The sequence below is a fragment of the Neolamprologus brichardi genome, chromosome 7, assembly GCF_056152115.1.
Source record: "Neolamprologus brichardi isolate AB-2024 chromosome 7, ASM5615211v1, whole genome shotgun sequence".
NCBI classification, from domain to species: domain Eukaryota; kingdom Metazoa; phylum Chordata; class Actinopteri; order Cichliformes; family Cichlidae; genus Neolamprologus; species Neolamprologus brichardi.
The window spans coordinates 47,011,018-47,032,473 of record NC_142110.1 but is presented as its reverse complement, the minus strand read 5'-3'; the positions used below and the strand labels follow the sequence as shown (position 1 = coordinate 47,032,473).

General features: G+C 41.2%; 2 protein-coding genes across 11 annotated transcripts; one reads left to right on the top strand and one right to left on the bottom strand.

Annotated features, from left to right (window-relative positions):
- Positions 1-1,752: 1,752 nt before the first annotated feature.
- On the bottom strand, positions 1,753-6,713 carry LOC102782123 (uncharacterized). The gene is made up of 2 exons (XM_006788947.3): positions 6,316-6,713; positions 1,753-5,176 (listed from the first exon to the last, which is right to left on the bottom strand). The coding sequence occupies exons 1-2, from the start codon at positions 6,512-6,514 to the stop codon at positions 3,585-3,587; spliced, it is 1,791 nt and encodes a 596-aa protein (XP_006789010.2). The 5' UTR covers positions 6,515-6,713; the 3' UTR covers positions 1,753-3,584.
- LOC102780874 (uncharacterized) lies at positions 6,486-21,443 on the top strand. Of its 10 annotated transcripts, none has more exons than XM_035906969.2 (21): positions 6,486-6,680; positions 8,510-8,586; positions 8,783-8,841; positions 8,986-9,057; positions 9,184-9,344; positions 9,504-9,661; positions 10,367-11,012; positions 11,367-11,439; positions 11,563-11,878; positions 13,448-14,380; positions 15,535-15,615; positions 15,716-15,828; positions 15,928-15,986; positions 16,076-16,165; positions 16,257-16,300; positions 16,382-16,548; positions 18,172-18,242; positions 18,360-18,505; positions 18,603-18,747; positions 20,110-20,247; positions 20,322-21,443. In XM_035906969.2, exons 7-21 carry the CDS (start codon positions 10,518-10,520, stop codon positions 20,607-20,609), a joined length of 3,159 nt encoding a protein of 1,052 aa, XP_035762862.1. In that variant the 5' UTR covers positions 6,486-6,680; positions 8,510-8,586; positions 8,783-8,841; positions 8,986-9,057; positions 9,184-9,344; positions 9,504-9,661; positions 10,367-10,517; the 3' UTR covers positions 20,610-21,443. The 10 variants fall into 10 exon arrangements, with proteins under 10 accessions (XP_035762862.1, XP_087699849.1, XP_035762858.1 ...); XM_087843723.1 differs by having other exon boundaries at positions 6,487-6,680; positions 11,548-11,878; XM_035906965.2 differs by having other exon boundaries at positions 6,487-6,680; positions 8,469-8,586; positions 11,548-11,878.
- Positions 21,444-21,456: the final 13 nt, after the last annotated feature.

Below are 21,456 nucleotides of genomic sequence, written 5' to 3'. Positions count from 1 at the left end.
GAACAAATGTACTGCTCCTGCTTGATTGCATGTTGAAAATTATGATTAATGAAACATTTACCAATGAGGTAAAAAGATCTAAGCGCCCTACAAGACCCCAGAATTTTGAAGTTCTTGGTTTAATTAACAAGAAAGGTCAGACCTACAGATAGCTCTGAAATAATACATCTTTAAGGGCTGTGGGAAGTTGTAAAAATCATTATTTTACTAGATATCATAGGATAATTAATAAAGGAATGAGTATCTTAGAGGTTAGTTAGTGACACCATCAAACTGCAGTTACAGTGGGTGCTGTCAGTAGGTGTGCTGTGACACTTTATGTGATTTCACTCTGCCACTGTTACATTTTCTTTAATTCAATTTTTAAAAGAAAACCATGCACACCTATTGCTTTATATATCTGATTAAATAAACATGCATGCCCTTTTCGTCCTCGCGTGTAGCCATGTCCTCAGTTTGAGTCGCAAACTACAAGGAATCTAATGCACATGAGCGCAGACAACAGAGACTAATTGCATTTAAGGCAACAAGGAACACCAGCGATAAAATGTCATGTTTGGAAATCAGGCATAAACAATCGTGGACAGATATGAGCACACGTTGGTGAGATGAAGTCGCCGCTTCCTTTTGGCAATATTTTACATATTCAAACCTCAGATACCTGCAGTCTGACCGCGATGGGGCAACAGGTCATAAATCCCTTTCATAAAGATGATAAATTTTCACATGCAGCGTCCCTGAAATTCACGGTGCCACAATCTTCCCTTTAAATTCACACAAATACTTGATACTTGTAGCAGCAGTGGAACATTTGATGGTGTTGTGGAAAATCTAACAATAACCTGCAACACACCCAGTGAGCTTGATTTGAAGTGGGTTTAATAAACACATTGCAATGTGGAGAGAGCATCCCAGTGAAACACTAGGTCCCGCCCTTACATCTTATATACAGAGACACAGACAAAGAACATTCCACAAACTCTTACATGTTGGCCCCTCTCACGGTGGAGGGGGGGGGGGGGGCTATACCACCTCCCTCACAGAGCCAATTATGACCTTGTTTTCTGCTTGGCCGTCACCTAAAGATTTACATCCCTGATAAGCAGAAGGAGTCCCACTATCTGTTTAACGTCTCCCATTACAACGGCCTCACTGCGTTAACATTCCACATGCAACTGGTGACAGGAGTGCTCTTACTATAGTAAAGTGAGAAAGTGATATTACTGTAACTAATGTGATATGATTAAATGTGTGATTAATACATGAGAAAAGAAATCTGCCACCACAATGGCTGAAAGGACTTGAAGCTAGAAGACAGGGAATGTGTAACCATTTTGCACAGAAGCTATTATCTAATTATTCAAGGCTCCTTATTTTATGATTTTAAAATAAACTTTTTTTTAAACTATCAGTAAAATCTACACTCAGTAACTCTAAGGTGGGTTTTGTTTTCCTAAATGTATTAAAATGAAGCTCCAATTTTCTCACATTTGTTTAGTAGAAATCACTCTAGCTGCGCTTACAGCCCAGTCTTTGTGTTTCTGCAAGCATTGCACACCTGGATTCTAGCACTGTTACATACCTATCAATGCACGAGACACTTCAGTGAAAGTAAAAGCAGTTCACCTTACCACAATCTGAATACCACACTGTGGTGTGTTTTATTTTCATCGTGCACTGAATGTGTTTGAATGTTTCTGTGTTTTGTGCTTTTTTTAAACGTATAAAAGCTCAATAAAACATGAAAATCTGTTTTTGTTAATGCATCTCTTTAATTTAGACACAGATCACACAAACAGGCTTTAAGTAGCACACAGACAGACAAATCTGTTTATATAAACTGATATACAACAAGCAGGTCCCACAACAATCATGAAGATGGGCTTTTACCCAGCCGTAATGTAACTGTTAGCAAGCCTAAGCTAATCCTCTAAGATCAGCATGACTTACAAAACAGTTACAATATTTATAGAAACATTTTTTTAGTGACGTTATTACACAGATACATTCCTCTCAGGTCAAAGGATCATGTGCTAACTCTATAGTTAAAGCTATATACAGCATTAAAATAATCAAATTTGACCACGCTGCTTATTATTAAGTGAATACGCCTGTGAGTGACATAATTATAGTGTTATTCTGGTGCTGCCCCCCTGTGGGCAAATCATGTTAACTTAAAAATTTTAGACAGAGCCACTGTTGAATTTAATCTTGTAGCAACGACTTAGTGTCTTAAACAAAGTCAATAATTTGTCTTTCAAAGTAAAGCATTTTAAAAAACAACTCACCATAATGGTAACATAGAGGTACATTAAAAAAAACAGTGTGTTATGACAGACAGGGCTACAAAGGAAACAGATTTTCTTCCATTTACAATAGATTAATATAGCACAGACTGGACAACAGTGTATTGCACTGAAAGACACACACACACACACACACACACACACACACACACACACACACACACACACACACATCCTCAACATCAGTATCAGTAGTTGCACAAATTAATGTTAACTTCAGTTCCACTTACAGGCTTTTTAGAGCTTTTAACCACAGCTCACAGTACTTGCTGTACTGTGAAGAAACCTTCAGAGTTTGTTGTTTTCATGCCAGAATTAAATGATAGATTTTTTTCCTGCAGATGAGGCTTTAGATGTTCATACAATGAAGCAGGATTTGGGCTTATCAAGGTAACTTCAGGATTAACCCTGTGTTTTAGCATTAACGGGGTTCATGCTGAAACACGTGGTTAACGGGGGTATATCACTGGGGGTTTATCACTACGGTAACTCCAGAGGGAATAATCTTTCAGATCAAACTCCACTGACCAATCAGCTCTCTGGAAAACCGGATCAACAATCCTGGAAGATCCCTCAGTGCAACGACACTAAGAATGTTTGTAGTTTTTAAAGAGCATCTAAAATCTTTATATTTATGTGACAAGCACCAGTAAGAAATACTATAAGATTATTATATGCACATTTTTTCCTTTATTACAACCATATTATGACAATGTAACAATATTATTGTTTTATAAGCATTCATATATGGTCAACATATATGATCCTAGAGAGGGCGGTGTGTTCAAATCTGCACGCCGGCTAGTTTGGCTTTTATTTTCTATTACATTTTACGTTTTTTAATTATGATAAGCCAAGTGATGGACTCGTGACCAGAGCCAATAGATGGAGAATTTATGAGACACTAGCAGTACAGCATTTACATTAGGAGTTTGTGCTTAGTGGTTCTAGACGACTTTGGCACCTGAAGTCACAACTGGCTCTGTTGCTTATGTAAATGCAATTTTTTTTCTGCTTTCTGATCAAGTTAGAAATCCGCCACTTACTCAATCTCCTGTCTCACATCCTTTCACTGGAATTCCCCCTAAGCTGAGATATAAAAGGTGACAGCTCATGCACCTCATTTACATATAGTACACTCAAACTCTGTCTGCAGAAGTAGGCAGCTAGATGTGCTTAAAAAGCCCTAAAAAAGCTTGTAAGTGTACCATTATCGCATTGATTACAGTCACATACAGCACTCATTGTCAGTTTTTAAATGACTCACCTCCTACAGTTTTAATTTCTAAGAGTGTCTGAAAGCATCTCTGAGGCTGCGGGTCGGTCCGAGTTCCTTTCAGCCCGACACGTGTCTCCTTCACTCTGAACCTCCTGCTCTTTTGTTACGTGCATCTTCAGGTGCTTCTTCAGGGAGGACTGGTCAGTGTAGGTCTTCCCGCACTGACTACAGAGGAAGATCTTCTCCTTGGTGTGGACCAGCTCATGTCTCTTCAGGTGACCGGACCTGCTAAAGCTCTTGCTACAGTATGAGCAGCTGTACTCCTTCTCGCCCGTGTGAGTCCTCTGGTGCAATTTAAGGCTGCTGGCCACTGTAAACTTTTTGCCGCACTCGTTGCAGCTGTACGGTCTTTCCCCCGTGTGCATCCGCATGTGGATGGTGAGGTGGCCCGCCTGGCTGAAGGTCTTCTTGCACAGCTCGCAGCTGTACGGCCTCTCTCCAGTGTGGATCCTGTAATGTGTTTTCAGGTCACCCAGGCCGTTGAACCTCTTACCACACTGGGCGCAGCAATACGGCTTCTCACCGGTGTGGATCCGCTCGTGGATGCGCAGATTTCCCGCGTTGCTGAATGTTTTGCCACACTCCTGGCAGCCGTATGGCCTCTCCCCGGTGTGGGTCCGCAGGTGGACTTTCAGCTGGTTGTGCTCGTTGAAGCGCTTCCCGCAATGCGAGCAACAATATGGCTTCTCTCCGGTGTGGATGCGTTTGTGTATCCGGAGCTGGCTGGGGTGAGCGTAGGTTTTACTGCACAGATTGCAGCTGTAGGGTCTTTCTCCCGTGTGAGTGCGCTTGTGGGCTTTGAGGAGGTCGGCCCGGCTGAAGCATTTTCCGCAGTAGCTGCAGCTGTGAGCCTTCTCGCCGCTGTGGGTCTTGATGTGGATGTTGAGCGAGGTCGCTCGACTAAACGTTTTGGGACAGGTGGGACAACGCAAAAAGTTGTCACAAACTTCTAAAAACTCCTCTACAGGAACAGCAGGTAAATCGTCTCCTTTAGGGGTCACTGCTTCTGGCTCAGACACATGCCTCCTCCCCGCCGCTGAATCCCCCTCTGCTTCTGGGTAATTTTTTAACGCATACCTCAGTTCATGCTGGTGGAAACTGTCCCCGTTCTGCTCCTCTTCCTCTGTCTTTATGAACTGACCGTCCTGCATGTATTGATCTGAAACAATGGTGACTTTAACATCGCCTTCATCACCACCGTACTCATGCCTGGGCCCCGGGGATGGCTGCTGATGTGCGTATTCATCACGACTGTCACACCTGACCTCTGTGCTCTCATTTTTTATTGGCTTCATTGTCAAATTCAGAAGCGCTGACGCCTGAGAGAGATCAATAGCCTGGCTTTCATCCATATCTGACTTTATGGATATCCCAGTTTCCATACCTGTTGAGTTCACACACAGATGCTGTACTGTGTGGTTAGTCTGCAGAAAAAGGGTTGAAGGTGGCAATCCCCCCCTCATCTTTTCTTTGCTCTTCCTCTTGACGCTCTTCTTGTCACTGCTGCATATGGACACCTTGAACATACCATTGGGATGACTCCCCCATTCTGCAGCTGAGAAGTTTTCAGTGGCCTCTTCTTCATGTCGATCTGTGAATGTCAAGCAAAATAATGAGCAAAGCAGCAGCTTTTAACACAGCTAAATGTATGAATAGTATACATTAGTAAGTAGAATTGACCTAACCCCACTGACTGCATGTCTCTGGACTGTGGGAGAACATCAAACTGCACACTGAAAAGCCCCGGCCACATGGTCGATTTGGACCCAGGACCTTGCTGTGAGGCAACAGTACTTTCTTGCTATGTTTGCACATGTTTCAATAAATCCCTGCATCTACTTTCCATTTTTTCTGGCAAAAAATATAAATAAATGATAGGTTGCTCAAGATGTTTCCATTGTACTGTATTTTTTGCTGGTTCTATACTGATTAGCATCCATACTATACACAGTATTACTACTACATATTACAGTAGACAGGGAGTTTCCATAATTGCCCTTTACAGCGTTGGCTATAAATGCATTGTGCGGTGAATTTGCACATCAAAAATCTATTTTATGCACAAATATATAAATCCAACTGCTTAAACTATTGTTTGTTTGTTTTATTTTATAATTATGGTCATTTTATTTGGGGGAAGGCCTAAACCTCGTGCTGTGTTCTTTACTGATAAATAATTGGACAGTTTTGCCAATTATTCAGTCATTTTTTCGGCAACAAACAGTTGAAATAAGTTAAGTTTAATAATCATAATTGATAGAGGATTCAGTTTTCTTCTCATATTTCATTTTCTTCTTCCGGCTGCTCCCTGTAGGTGTCACCACAGTTGAACATCTGCTTCCTCTCTGTCCCTAGCATTCTCCTGTCACACCAACCCTCTGCCATGTCCTCCTTCACTACATCTACGATTCTCCTCTGAGGTCTTCCTCTTTTCCTCCTGCCTGGTAGCCCCAGCTCTTCATCATCCTTTGTCCAGTATATCCACTATCCCTCATCAAACCATCTCAACCTCACTTGTCTAACTTTGTCTCTAAACTAAACCTGAGCGTCCAGTCAAAAAAGTAAAGTAATCAGCTGAAGTTGCAGCTGTAAAACACGCACAGCTCCATTATTTGCATGTGAATGTTCATGGGTATAGTGTCACGTGGTTCCCTTGTACATAAGTCTATCTGATGATGGTCCGGGGCATGTTTTAACTAACATGTCATGAGCGACAGCAGGTCACCATACCTCCAGGTGCAGACTCTGTGCTCGTCTGTGCAAAAAGCAGCCGCTTCAGGCCCTCGTTTTCAGACTCGATCCTTTGTATTGTGCCCTGGTACTCGGACAGTGTCCGGTCGACTGAGTCCAGGATGTCGCTCACCGTGGCTTTAAAAATCTCATTCAGTGAAGACTCTAGGAACGTTTTCAGATCCCCGGTCTTGGCCATTGTAGCCTGAGCGGACACAGCTGCACACACTTCACCAGATGTGTGTTTGCGCAAGGTTGAAAGTCTCTGGGTAAAAGTGGGTGTGTGCGACCCTGCTGCCGTGTGCGGAACAAACAAAGCAGAGACGGCGAGGAGAGGACGATTCTGCTTGAAAGACGACTCCCAGGTTTGTAGCGCCCCTGCTGGTGTGGAGGGCAATTGACTGTTTGTGTTTGTACAATAGTGTTAAAGTTTCTTTAACAGCAACAAACGTACTTGTAGGAGCAGTAATAATCCGCATTACCCCAGCGGCAAGGATGTTCACTTAAAATGTTAGGTAATACTAATATTTTGATACCAAAGGCCATCCTGATGCTAATAATGCTAATAAATTTCTAGAGCATAGGTAACAAAGCAGTTCCTGGGGATTCATATTTATATGTTAAATATATAAACCAACTTAACGGTTTAAAAACTGTAACAGGGAATAAAAACTTAGTAAAACATCAGTTATTCGTTAGCAAACTCTTGCTATGAGTTACTGCAGTTAACGTTAACTGCTAACGAAGCTAACAGAGTGCTAATGCTAATAATATTAATGACATTTAGAGATAAAAGTTGACATGTTAATATGGCTATCACCGGACATTTTTATGTATATATTTGTAGGACTTTCAATAAAATTCTTCATCTTTACTTTGCAAATTAAATTGAATGAAACTACCAGAGATAGTTGCTCACCTAGCATTTTTTCGTATGTATACAGGAAACAGACGAACTTAAAGAAACATTTAATTTTATGAGCATTTTTCATGACTGACATGGGCAATTTTCACAAATGTAACACATATGTCAAAGTGCAGGCCCGTGCAGTCACAGACAGCTCCTTCATGGTACTGCAGCAAGGTGCCAATAATAACAATTAGATAGTATAGCTAAACATTTACACCTTTCATTCATAAACACAGAATTTGTATACACCCAAATACAGGCTATCCTCTTGCTTGGTACTTGTTGGACTGGCTTCTGTGAAAGAGCTGAGAAGACAGCTGCTAAAGGAAACATTACATTTGCAAGTCAGTATCCAGCCAACCTTCCAGGAAAACAGTAACAGTGAAGTGTAGCTCTACTGAACAAGAAACATTATAGACATAGAAAACCAATAAATGCAATTTAAGTACAATAAAAGTGCTATGAGGTCGTAAAACAGACAAAGTTGAGTGATTGATACCTTATCACCCTATTGATACCTTGAAAAGGTCTATAGCTAGGTTACATTGACATTACATTGATTACTGTTGCTCTATGCTCTATGTTTATAATAGATACTTGTGCTTGTGCTAGTTTTAGTTAAACAGGTGTATGATTGGATATGGTGCTATCATTTGTAGGCCATTAACACTAGAAATTATACACAAACAACACCTGTCTCAACGGTTATTCTTGTTTTGTCACATAGGCAGTTTTTTGATGGTTTTACAACTAGTGAGATACGGAGAGGCCATTTTACGTGGTTCCTCACCCCAAGTTTTTTATTTTATTTTTATTTTTTTTAAAGATATTTCTTTGTATTTTACACCAGTGAAATAAAAGGCATACGCACAACTCTCTGAGTGATTTGATGCTAAATATAGGATGAATTAATATGAGAGAGAGGAATGTCTTAAAAAATGTCTTGTATGTGTCAAACAGGCTTTTCTGCTCACAGTTGGCACCAGCAGAAAGAGTAACTGCTAATGAGTCTGGATACCTTCTGGTTTTTCCACATTGTTCCTAGTGGCATCTGAAAGAATGAAGTCGGGCCACTCCCCTTACCTCACTGGTGTCTCTGTGGCTGTGTGTGTATGTGTGTGTGTTTGCATGCATGCCTTTAGGCCAGTGGGGCGGGGGCCAGGCCTCTCAGGTGTCCTTTTAGTTCCTGAGTCATCTGCCAATCACAATGAACCTTTCCTTCCTCCTTGTCGCTGCCATTCAGCAGATCTTTTCCTCCTTTCCCTCCCTTTACTTGCTGTTCAGAGCGAAAAAAAACGACGCAGGGAGACGTAACCACAAGTTTGGTCTGGTCAATATGGACAGGAAGCATGATGAAGAAGGTAAGGGAAGATGGTCCAGACTTGGGCTTGTAACCTACACTTAAAGGCTGCCAGGTGGATATGAGACTTGTTTGCTATACACAGCTCTGAGGCTTACTTGCAGGCTTCTCTGTGTCTGGGTGTTGAGTGGCTGTTTCTGTGAGTGCACAGCGATATAAAGCCGGTATAACACAGTGGTTTGCTTTTCTCTCCACAGGACTTAAGAACTCACAAGCTGGCTGATCATATGATGTTGCTTTAAAGAACCCAGAGGGGGTAAGTCACGCTTCACATTTGAAAATATTCCTCCTATAATGAGATTGGTTTTACTTTTATTTCTCTGAATACTAGTGTTATTATTAAGCCATTTCAAAACTTTTACTTCATTCAACGTGCCTGTGTTCCCTTTTTTCCCTCTAGTATCTTTTTTTCCGTTACCATTTATACTTCTCCTTTAATTTGTGTTAACCATCCCCCTAGCATGTAATTTTGGTGAGTATATTCCCATGCAATTTAAGCAACTTCTCGTGACCACACTCAGCTCAGTCAGAATATGTCTAAATGTTTTGGCTTAAGTCACCAAGTTTTATTCTTGTTCTCTCTTTTATTGTGTCCGAGGAATGTTTCCACAAAGCTTCACAGCCGTCTGGCTTTCACTGGTAAAGTTTTTATCATCAACAATGCTACCGCATATAATCTGGTGCAAAACTGTTGCTGTATGAAACAAAAGTCTATCAAGGAGAGATTGAAATCAGGACAGCGCCATCGATGTTCAATGTGTGAGGGCTGCACGTTACTTTTTAATTTTTATGCCGTGCATTTTTATTACCGTCTGGAGAAATTTAAAGAAAAAGAAAAGCAACAATTTAAGCATTTTGTTTTCAAACACAATGTGACTCATTTAGAGTTTTCTCTCTTTGTTGCCTCCCATAATGTAGCGCCTGCTGCACACTGACAGGAACTGAGAAGTGAGCACCCACACAGGAAATGTGGTCTATCCCGGATGTTGGTTATCTGACGTGAATAAAATAATGAAGATAGACTGAAACTTTTCAATAAAAAGGCATCTTCCAGAGAGAGAGTGGCATAGATGAAGGTGACATTAAAGTAGTTGAATAATACTGATTATTATTTCCTCCCAAAGTGCAAAGGCAGGTGGTACTTTGGCCTCTGTGTTGACAGGAGAGACACCCATGACACTCTTTTGTTTGTGTCGATAACAAGGATTGTAATTAAAGCAGAGACTTTAAAGCTTTATCCACAAGCCAGGTTCGCAGTGCGTTTTGGCGATAAAACGATAAATGCAGAATGCAGACAGTTAAACTGCTCACCAGAAGCAACCCCTCAGCCCCTCCCTAGGCCTCGATTCTCTATCCTCACCATGTACACCTCTGACTCTCTCTTGCTTGGCTGATTTTCTGTGGTCAGGAAGTACAAGCGTGCTTCTGTGACATTTTACTTAAAGCCTGTTGCACTGCATAACTGCAAACACTCACCAAGAGTTTGAGATCCTTGCCAAATGAACATGATGGGATAAAAATAAAATTACAGACAAGACTGGATTATGTTGCCATACAAGTGGTGAGTGCAGTTTAACTATAATGATAATCTGTATTTGAATGGCGGCAGTTTCTTTACAAGTAAATATAGCAGAGTTTTATGAATGGCTTTTTGTCTGTCAGCTAATCATCTCCCCCCGGGGGTGTTTCTCCATTTTCTTTTTAATGCGAGATTCAAAGAGCTTTAAAACGTGGTAGTAGTTTGATCTTTTGTATTTTTTCCTTTTTTTAAATTGTTACAGATCTGTGAAAGGCAGCACCCGGAAGGGGGCTCACCTTAAAAAGTTCCTGTCTGTCATTCGGCCAACGAGGACATTTTGTAGCCATACATCTGCAGATTTTATACCTCTCACCACAACCCACAAATACACTGATAACTACTGAGAGGCGCTTATGGAGGAGGACAGCTTGTGCACCTCTCAGACAGTTGCTACAGATTCAGTGCTTCAGCAAGAATCAAGTAACGGTATAGATCATCAGTCCATCAATGGGGAAGAGGAGGCAGCAGCATTGTCGGATCAGGCCAATCTCAGCCCTAAGGAGGGCTGTGATGCCTCTGAGGAGGCGGAACAGTGGGGCCAAATGATGTGGCCAGTGTGTCATGTCAACTGTACCAGCCCCCCACTTTCCTTTGCTACAGTTCAATGGGACATGCCCAATCCCGCTGCAGAGCAGCCTCTGCTCATGACTGACAGCAGCTCAGCCAATGAGCTGGACTTTGAGGATGTCAGCGCTGTGACGAATGAAGGCAGCACTTCCCCATCACTTCACGAGTCTCAAGAGGATGTCAGCGCTGAGCTTTTCAAAGCAGAGAGCAGGGAGGAAGAAGCTGGCCTCGATCCACAGCCTCTGAATTCAGAACCTGAATGGACAGGAAGTGACACTGAGGTAAGGTTTTTTTTTAAATTTATTTATTTTTAGATAGATAAATAAATAAAGATAGATAGATATAAAGAAGGTGTGTGTGAGGTTGTTAGGTTGTTTAGGATTTTCTTTTTCCTGAGTGAATGTTCACACGTTTACCTACAGTTTCCTGTATCGTTAACCCTTTCTTTACTGAGCATAACTCAGCATCTCTGTCTTTGGGTTGTTGTGGCAGGTTGAGCAGAGTTAGGTGGATCAGGGTGGATGTAATGTTAGTCAGATGAGCCTCAGCATGTATCTTCCTGCTCGCAAACCCACGGGCAATCACAAGTTTTTCTCTCACAACTAATGTTCAGTGGCTCGTCTTGCAATTTTCAGCCATGTGATGCTGCAGATGTGCAAGAGCTGGAGACACGGTGGAAAGAAGACGAGCTGGTAGAGAGTAATAACGGTATGTATCACTCAGAGTTGTTGTTAAACATTCATGGCCTTGATGGCTTGCCTTTCAGTAATATTTTCTATAAGTTAACTGCATGCAGTCGTATTCACACGCTTCTAGTCCCATTGAGAGCAGAATCGGAAGAAGAGGAGGGTCGCTCAGTGACATCACATCCCGCTGAAACTGAGGAACTAATCGATACCGCTCTGGGAACTGGAAGCTCGGATGAATATGTGGACAGCTTTGTAGATTTAAAGCTAGAAGAGGAACAGAAAGACTCCTGTGTTCTGCTGACTGGGCAGGAGGAGTCAGGAGAGTCGGAGGAAAAGCGAACTTCAGCAAATGGTGACAAAACCGAGGAAGAGAACGAGCAGCGGGGCGAGGTAGAAGAAGGGCAGAGTGAGGCAAACGCATCCTGCAGTGAAGAAAGTGTCATTTGTCTGATGAATGTGTGAGTATCATGAGCTTGAAAAAGAGGAACAGGAAGCATGTGCTAACATTAAACCCACTGAGTGAAAAGTGTGAATAAATCATCTGTAAAACGCTGTTGATATTCTATACCGTCGCTTGATTCTGAAACCAAAAAACCAAGCTCGGTATGTTTAACACCGAATGCATGACAGAACATCGTTTAATCATTTCTGACACCAAGTCAGCAATGATTTTTCAAAAAAAGCTTTCTGGGTGAGGTCAACTTCTTACAGTAACTAAATAAAACCAAGAAAAATCTTTAAGTCTACAAGATTGAGAACTTGACATTGTTCACAACATGTCAGTAAATTTAAAGGAGATTTGTTCAGCATTTAATGAAAAATGAAAAATATGTTTGCAGAATGTCAGCTCAAATATAATTATCACATTATTTTTCTTAAAAAGAGTGTGACTGGGTATTAGGTCCATACTGAAACAACCAGAGACACAACATCTTGAAAGTACTAGTAAATGTTGTCTCGTCTCCTGAGAGGAGGATGTTTTCATACCCATACAAAAAATTTCTGCTTTCTGGCCAAAGTATTAAATTCTTACTGACCTTTTGATAGTCAATTCTGCATTTTTTTAAATTAAGGTAACAAAATCTGCCACAATCATACTCTCAGCTACTCCTGTCTTCCTCAAAGTAGGTCGACAAAAAAGGATCCACGCTAGCTTTTGACCCCATGAGGCTGGGTTTGGGTCTCCTCCCAGTCCCAATTCTACATTGCTCACTCAAAAAATTTAAGTTATTCTGACTGCTGTCCATTCACAAGAAACAATTTCTCCTAATTTAACCATGTAGTCTAAACTGTATGCAGATTTTCCAAGGAAACGAGTTTGCATAATTTTTTAAAGAAATGTTAATTTAGATATTATGATGAGGGAGTTGCATAGCAACATAACAGCTCCTATGCAACATAACGATTGCTGTGCAACTGAGTGTGGAGGCGATATATTTTGATATATTTCCTGGTAATTTCTAATAATAGCTCAATACTGCTTTTAATAATAAATTCCACCACTGTTGAATTTTAGGTGACGAATATTAGAATAGTAGGTAGTTAAACTGTAAAAATAGAACAATGATGGCACTGACACCTATCAAATAGTGCTATCACAACTCCAAAAGACCTGAAGATTGAGGTTGGTATGTAATGGTATGTCTTTAACACCTACGTGCTGTTAGCTAAATATATTTCTTTGACCGAAGACCTCCTACTCCTCATCCGGGTTTTTGTGATATAACATTTAATGGTTACTAATACAGAGTTTATGTTGCATTTAAATTATTTTGTCATCTAACACCAAACAAGCTGCGAGCATGATTTCTAAGAGCAGCTTTATTTAAAGTAGTGGTGTTGACAGAAGCCCCACAGAGAAACAAGTCAGTAAATATCATGCAGAAGAGGTTGATTGACATCTCTGGCCCTTGCTAACTGCATATCCTTCCATTGTGTCATGCAAGTTTTTTTTTTTTGTTTTTTTTTACTGTATTGTAGTATTTTTTTGCAATAACTGCACTGCATATTTTGTGCACACTTTTTAGGGAGGTACATCCAGAGCTCCTTCCAACTGATGACACTGGAGTGTCGACAGAGGCAGATAAGCTAGTGGATCTGCCACCCCCAGAGCTTTTCGAGGAAAGCCTGCAGTTCAGCGCTGAAGAGGACCAAGAGATACTGAACCAGTTACATGAAGATCTCACCAGTCGGACAGAAATGTGTGAAGATGTCGAACAGAACGTGGAGCCTGAACAGCCAGAAGCTGTGGACAATGACGAGGGAGCAGCGTTACAGGTTTTAGAAAATGCAGAGAGGATAGAAAACAAACAAGAGCTGGTTGAAAAACTGGAGGATTTAAATTGTTTAGAGCAACAAGACTGTGTTCAAACAGCTTTGCAGGACACAGACGCTTCACTGCAGCTTGAGGTGCAGGACAGAGAGCCTGAGCAGCTCGGGGTGACTGAAAACCCAGAGCAGATACCAGTAGAGGGGTCACATGAAATCGAGGAAGACGCTGACCACTTAGAACCACCCCAGCATCTGGAAGAGTCACCAGAGATGGAACTGACAGACCAGGTAATCCAACCTGACGATGCAGAGCAGCCAGAGGAGTCTCCTCAGTTGGAGCAGGCTGTTTGTGTTGAAGCTGAAGACCCTGGAAAGGCAGGGCAGCAAGAAGAGACAGCGCCTTTAGAAGACGATAGGGAACCAGTAAATACAACCGAAACTCAGGAGGAGTTAAATCAGGAGGAAAAACAGGGTGAGACTTCAGATCTAACAGAAGATGTTAGGGGGACTGAGGATGGAGATTTAGAAACAGTAGTGGCAAACGGAAAGCAGCCCATGCCCCTGGAGACAGCGGTGCCTCTTATGAATGGAGGCGAGGTGGACAGAGAGAAGGCCCGCATCCTCGCTGAAAAGCTGTTCAAGTTGGACGAGATTCATCGTGGAGATGTGGTGAAGCACTTAGACAAAGAGTAAGAGTATATATTTTAATCGATTTGAATCATTTTAGTCTTTTGGTGGTGGCTCCACAGAAGAGCCCCAAGATTCGTATGTTTGCAAATGTGTGCTCAAACACAACAGATTATATCTATGTCGAATTTTATTTTTGTGACACATTTACAGTTTCCAACTAGTGAAACGCTTTAAATTAACCATAACCAGGTTACTTAAATGCATGTTCAAATACTAAAGAAATCCAGAAGTGGAGACTTCGACAAATCTTCACACCTTTTTAAATGCAAAAGCATCCATTATTATTATGATTATATTATAATTTAAGCGTGCATACGTGTAGTAAATATCTCATAATTTTAATCTACTTTGAGTCCTATCTGTTTTTGTGCAGAATACTTTTAAAAATGTAAAAGAAAATTCTGAATTTTGGACATATGTTTGTGTCTATGCTAGCTACCACCTGTCACCACTGCCAGGTGACAGAAGTAGGCTATGACGCACATATTATATGTTTTTTTTAAGTCAGCATATGGGTTTCACATTTTTTTCAGATGTATATAAATAAATATAAATGTTACTAATCATCTAGTTTTCTGCCAAAGGCGGTGGGCCACTGCTATATATTGTATATTTTAAATTATTTCATTTATGATCTTAAATCATCATAATTTGCCCAAAAGAAACAACTTTGTGTTGTTTCAAAGGTGCTGATTTACTCTCAGCACCTTAGGGTTAGGCGCTGAGAGCAGGCAGGAGCAGCCAGGGATCGAACACCAACCTTCTGAGTAGTTCTCTTCCTCCTCTACCTCCTCAGTTGCAGCCACCCCAAACATATGAAACCTTAAGACCTAAAAGGCCCGCCTGAATTAAAACTCACTCTGCCCTCAAATTGAAAAAGTTCTGTATTTCCACCTGTTGAGACCTTTAAATAAAAGCCTCATAACATTGAGTCACTGAAGCTGTTGCGGAGTGTGGTTGGGTAAGGGGGTTTGGGTGTGTTAATGCTTTGCCGTTGTATTGAAGAAGTCAGTATTTTTTCGTAACACCACATCCTTCCCCATGGAATAAAATTACAGATGAATGTGGCAGATAAATAAAGCGGTGACAGTGCTGACGTAGTTAATTTTTTCTTCTTCTCTCTTTTATTTATTCATCAATTGTTTTTATTTAGTAACGACTTCAGCCGCGCTGTCGGAGAGGAATACCTGAAGTTCTTTGACTTCACCGGCCAAACTCTGGATCACTCCCTGAGGTAATAAAACAAACAGAAGCTTGGATTGCCTCCACCGACATCTCCTTTTAAAAAGGAGAGGTTCAGAGAGCGTCTCCTAGTCATTTTCTTTCTTTCTTAGGTCTTTTCTCAAAGTGGTGGTGCTGATAGGAGAGACGCAGGAGAGAGAGCGCGTGCTGCAGCATTTCTCCTGCCGCTTCCATCAGTGCAACCCTGACTCCTTTTCCTCCTCAGGTGAGCTTGTTGTGTCGTGCTGCGAGATACAGAGATAGGAACTTACATTTAACAGATTCTTGTGTCAACATCACTTTTCTGTTTTTTTAATGTCCTCAGGGGCTGTGTTGGCTCTGACATGTGCCCTGATGCTTCTCAACACTGACTTGCACGGACAGGTAGCAGACATTTGTGGCATTTAGAGCAATCATTGTAAGCTTTGTGCTGTAATCAAACATGTGTTGTGTGTGTGTGTGTGTGTTGACAGCATGTAGGAAAATCCATGTCGTCTTCTAAGTTTGTGTCAAACCTGGATGGAATGAATGATGGAGCGAACTTCAACAAGGATCTCTTGAAAGTAATACTTTCCTAGATTTTCAGTTTTTCCTTTGGAGAGCTCCTTGAGAAAGGTTCAGTCCTGATTGATGAAGCTTTTTCTCTCTTTGCAGAGTCTTTACAACTCCATAAAGAACGAGCCGCTGGAATGGGCTGTGTAAGTAAAGCGGTTGTGCGTTAGTCCTCCTCGATTTTAATGCGTGATCTCACTTGCATATTCTTCCATTTTATGTCAAAGTGATGAGGATGAGCTGAAGAAAGTGGTTAATGAAGATCCGGGTGACAATCCACGGCTGCGTTCAAAGGTTAACCCCTTCCTGGACGTTCCTCATGACAAAAAGGCTGCCGTCGTCAAAAACGGGTTTCTCCAGAGAAAGCTACACGCTGACATCGATGGAAAACGCAGTGAGTGCAACACAGATACACATCTGAGATTCACGCTGCAGCGTTAGATACACCATCTACACATTACAGCTACAGAAGCTGCTCATGCCACGAAGCTCCCAGTGCACTGTTTCTGTGCACCAGAGGAGGTTTGGAGCTCTGCAGTTATTATGTCAACAGAGCGTTGCTGACTTTTGCTCACAAAGCGCCTCAGCACACTGTACTTCACGTGGTCTTCCGCTTTGTGGCTAAGTTGCTGTGATGCAATAATTTCACTTCCACAACTAGTCATGAAATATCTGTGAGGAAGGGAGTTCCTAACAAAGTATTCCTTCCTCAGGATGTTTTCCATGTTTTAGAACACAGAGATTTCCCAGTTTTTTTGATAAATAAGGTATGTTTTATCCCATCTGGTCCGAAACTGTAGATTTTAAACAATAAAAGTGAAACTGAAAAGACTAAATCTGCTCTGGAAACCAACTAAATCTTAAATTAATTTGAAAATAAACTAAAAATAATCCCTAAACTTTACTCTTTACTTGCCTCAAACATATAACGCTCTTAAAAAAATGGAAATAAATGTATAGATGTGCGCATGAGTACAGTTATTTTGAATTATCAAGAATATTTTGTAAACGTTTGATGTTTTGTCATTCCAGTGTGTTTCCCAGAGTTACCGCTTAACCTCGTGAGGCAGAACTCGAGATTTTACAGTCACTGGCCACTTTATTAAGTACACAGGTTCAACTGCTCGGTAACACAAAGGTCTAACCATCCAGTCGCATAGCAAAAACTCATGTGAATAAGATCACACAATGAAGTTCAAAACAAACATTAGAATGAAATGAGATGAGGTTGGTTGTTCGTGACAGACGGGATCATCTCATATTTCAGAAACTGCTGACCTTCTGGGATTTTCCCCACACAACCACCTCTACGGTTTACAGTAAATGGGCTGAAAAAAGGAGACTGTGCAGTAAGCAGCAGTTGATGCCAGAGGTCAGATGTATTGATGCAGCAGCTGAGTGATGCTGTCATGTCAGCGTAAAGCGTAATCTCTGAGGAATGTTTCCAGCAAATTGTTGAATCTGTGCCATGAAGACTTAAAGCAGGTCTGAAAGCAAAAGCAAAGTGAAACTAATAAATTTCCCACAAAGGTTTATTTAACTAAACTGTGATTTAGTGATACAGTCAGATATTGTTTTGAATGCTTAGCTGTAAAAGGCTAAGCATTGAAAACAATGCTTAGCTGTAAAAGGCTAAGCGTTGAAAACAACGCTTAGCCTTCCCTGCCGGGCGGTCGGCACGGACACCTGAGTTCTCAAGAAGTTGAGAATGAGGCGATGTAGGATTTGAAATTGACACCATAGGTGCATCTACTAAAAATCTCAAAAAACAGTTTTGAATCTCAGTGACCTTAAACAAGATTTTCAGAATGTTCTGAAAATCTTGTGAATGCGATAATTCGAGAAGGAAATCAGCTATGATTTTGAGATTTATACCATATGTGCATCTGAAGGCTGAGGGCTAACGCTGGCAGCCGCCAGTATTTTTTTGCAGGAGGAGGTTTGGCGACTTTTAAAGAAGTTAACGTCTCCTTTGCATGAGTTTTGTTACTAACTGTTGGATGTTTCTGTGTGGTAGCACCATGGGGAAAGAGAAGCTGGAAGACTTTTGATGGAGTGCTTAAAGGAATGGTCCTTTACTTACAGAAGGTCAGTAACTCCATTCATGCTTTGTTAATAGTGTAACAGAGTCTATTATCCAGAATATAGCATCATTTCCTGCGTTTTGTGATTGTGCGTTTCTTTATGTTCCTTCTTATGTGTTAGAATGATTATCGAAGGGATCAGCACATTATAGAGGAGGTGGTGAGCGTGCATCACTCTCTGGCTGAACCAGCAGCCGATTACACCAAGAAGCCACACGTTTTCCGTTTGCAGACGGCCGACTGGAGGGTTTTTCTCTTTCAGGCCTCGTAAGTCGCAGCACGTCCAAGCCGAGCATACATATGTGGGTTTGTGCCAAAGAGTCCAACGGCCGGTGTCAGAACAGTCATTTGTTTTTCTTCTCAGGTCCAAAGCGGAGATGAATTCGTGGATCAGCCGCATCAACTTAGTCTCGGCTCTTCACTCGTCGCCTCCGTTCCCCGCTGCCGTCGGCTCCCAGAGGAAGTTCCGCAGACCGATCCTCCCCGCGTCGCAGTCGGCTGAGACTCTGGTACACACACACCGAGCTGTCCACTCAGACAAACCACCACTTTGTGTTTGTGTTTTGCTGTGGACATGCTTCATTAACCTTCACGTGACTGAGTAGGCCTGTTATATTTGTTTTTAATGGCTCCATTTGTGGTTCCTTTAGTCTAGAATAATGTTCTAATGTATTTACTTACGGTTTTCAATCATCTTGAGACAAAAAGGAGTTAAAAATACCAAATTAGGTTTATTTAGATAACCCTAGTCTTTTACTTCTCATAAAACAAGTGTTCCTTCGTTCGATAATATTAGAAAAATGGACATTTTAATGTATTTTGGTGTCTCCCACAGCCAGCATAAACATAAATGCTACAGTGATATCATTTCTTTGTTTCTTAAGTCCTGTTTTGAAGATTAGCCTTTTCTGCAATCTTGGTTTTAAGAAAACGGATAACACAAGGAGGAGCTGGTTAGACTGGGAAACCACTGACTCAGTTGTCAGCAAATAAACATGCCACAGATAATCCTCCATTTTGAAATATAGTATGACAAAGACTTACAAAATAAACCTCTTTTTTTTAGTCATTATAAGCTGAAATTAGAGAGAATTAGACTCATCAGGAAAGAGTTTGGCAACCACAGCTAATGACCTCCAGATAGAATGCAGGTTTTTAGGCCAGTCCACATGGGCTTTATTTTTTCCAACCTGGGAGCTACGTCCATGTTTTACACCAGCGATGTGTAACTCATTTTACATCGCCCACTTTGACCTTAAGTGGGGCAGACCAGTGAAAATCCCCTTTTCAGTGTAAAGAAGTTTAACTACACATTGAATCCCTCAGATATCGTCATAGGAGAAAAAAGAAGTGCAGTTACAAAAATGCTGCTGTAGTAAATGGAGGAAAGCTGTCAGCATGACTCTTTGGGCTTAAATTGTAAGAAATAGATGTGTAAAATTACAGAAAAAGGTTCTAGCGCATATGTCTCGATGCATGCTCAATCATCCGGGTAAGGGAATCCGTTCTAGGAACTAATTCATTTGTGACTTTACTAAATGTTTGTTTTGTTTGACATTTTATCAACAGGACAAGTTGTAAAATCTATGAAAATACAGTACAGTACAGTACAGAAGTCTATGCCCTCCTTATAATTTTCCACTGGGCCAGGTTGGCCCCCCAGCCCTATGTTTGACACCCCTACTGTCTGTGGTGGCTGTAAATATTGAAACCATTAGAGGCATTTTATACATTTTGTATTTTAGTAGACGCATAGTGTGTCCAGCTATAGTGTGTCCGATAGTGCTTCCCTGCTGTTGTTTCTGTTGGTTCCTCACCAGTGTTTGCGTCACATATATTTACATGAAGCCTCTCATGTGTTCCCTTTGCAGGAGCATCAGCTTCAGTCTCATGCAAAAATGCTGGAGTCCTTCAAGGTGGACCTCGAAAACCAGCAGCAAAGCACGCTGGACGGCAAAAAGGCCAAAGCCCGGGATATGGAGGAGCACCTGCAGTACCTGCAGCATGAGGTGAGATGGACCCAGGATTTTATATCCATATATGATTATATTAATTGAGCCACTCATCAGCCTGTGTCCCACAGATATGTCGCTATGATACCTACATTCGGGTGCTGGAGGGGTGGAAGAGCGTGAAAAAGACAGGCGACAGCGAGTTAAATGCACCAGACCTGAACTCGTTTGATAAAGCTGTATGCGCTGACTCTCTGGGAGAGGAAGATGATGTGGAAGGCATGCTTAAAAAGTCCCACTCAAGCCCTTCTCTGGAATTGGAGGTGGCGCCTGCAACGGTGGTCAAAGTCAGACGAAACATCTCTGAGAGACGGACGTATCGCAAGCCCATCATTCCTCGATGGAACAAAGAGGTCTGAAAGCTGCTTCGCTCACAGATCACACGACCAGTTTATATCCTTTGAAAGTTTAGATTCGTGCACGCCGGAGGTGCGCTGACGTTACTCTTTTTTTAGTTTGTGGAAGCACCGAGCAGAGAACAAAGAAACACCCAAGTCTCATCTAAAAACTGCCTTAGCAACTTATTGATCTTGTGCACTTTTTAACCTCAGGTAATCCATAACCTTCAAACTCCCTCAGGACCGAGGGGAGACCCTGACCTAATTTTTTGAGTGACTTAAATTCCTGGACCTAATTTATTTAGTATTGTTTTAATTTTTGAATTTGAATTTTTGTTTTTCGGTACTCAGAATGGCACAGATGTTTTTCACCGTGCTTTGCACCACAAGAGGGTACTGTAGCACAGGATATTGTGCTGTGATATCGCCCTGCCGTCCTGTCTGTTGTGAAGTGGTTTTTCTAAAGAATCCTCATTGCACTTTTGTTTTTCTATATCATATGTACGAAATGTTTATTTTCTCTCTCTGTTACATGTTTTGTTCAAATGAAAGGTTCCTTTTCCACAATAAAATATAACTTACATTTATTATTCAGTATTCTGGAGACACTTTTGGTTTCAGCTCCTGTTATTTATCATCATTTTTTAGCACATTTTCAAGACAACCTTGTTTTTATAGACACAAATGCCATTACTGATATTAGAATATCTGCCATAAAGCTCACAGATACTTGTGTGGCACTTGTTTTCACAACAAAATGAATCTGAATCAATTTTTGGACTGTAATTTATTTGTTTTGTGCCATCTTATATATCTTATAATTGTATTTTTGGTCCATTAAAGACTAAAAGTTTATTTGCTTTTATTA

What these genes read in the sequence shown, in the direction of transcription:
- LOC102782123 (XM_006788947.3), bottom strand. Translation starts at nt 6,514, where the DNA reads ATGGCCAAGACCGGGGATCTGAAAACGTTCCTAGAGTCTTCACTGAAT. An exon ending in CACAGAGTCTGCACCTGGAG is followed by an intron (nt 5,177 to 6,315) that starts GTATGGTGACCT and finishes TGACATTCACAG; the next exon opens with ATCGACATGAAGAAGAGGCC.
- LOC102780874 (XM_006788944.3), top strand. Translation starts at nt 10,518, where the DNA reads ATGGAGGAGGACAGCTTGTGCACCTCTCAGACAGTTGCTACAGATTCA. An exon ending in GGACAGGAAGTGACACTGAG is followed by an intron (nt 11,013 to 11,366) that starts GTAAGGTTTTTT and finishes TGCAATTTTCAG; the next exon opens with CCATGTGATGCTGCAGATGT. An exon ending in GTTTTTCTCTTTCAGGCCTC is followed by an intron (nt 18,506 to 18,602) that starts GTAAGTCGCAGC and finishes TTTTCTTCTCAG; the next exon opens with GTCCAAAGCGGAGATGAATT.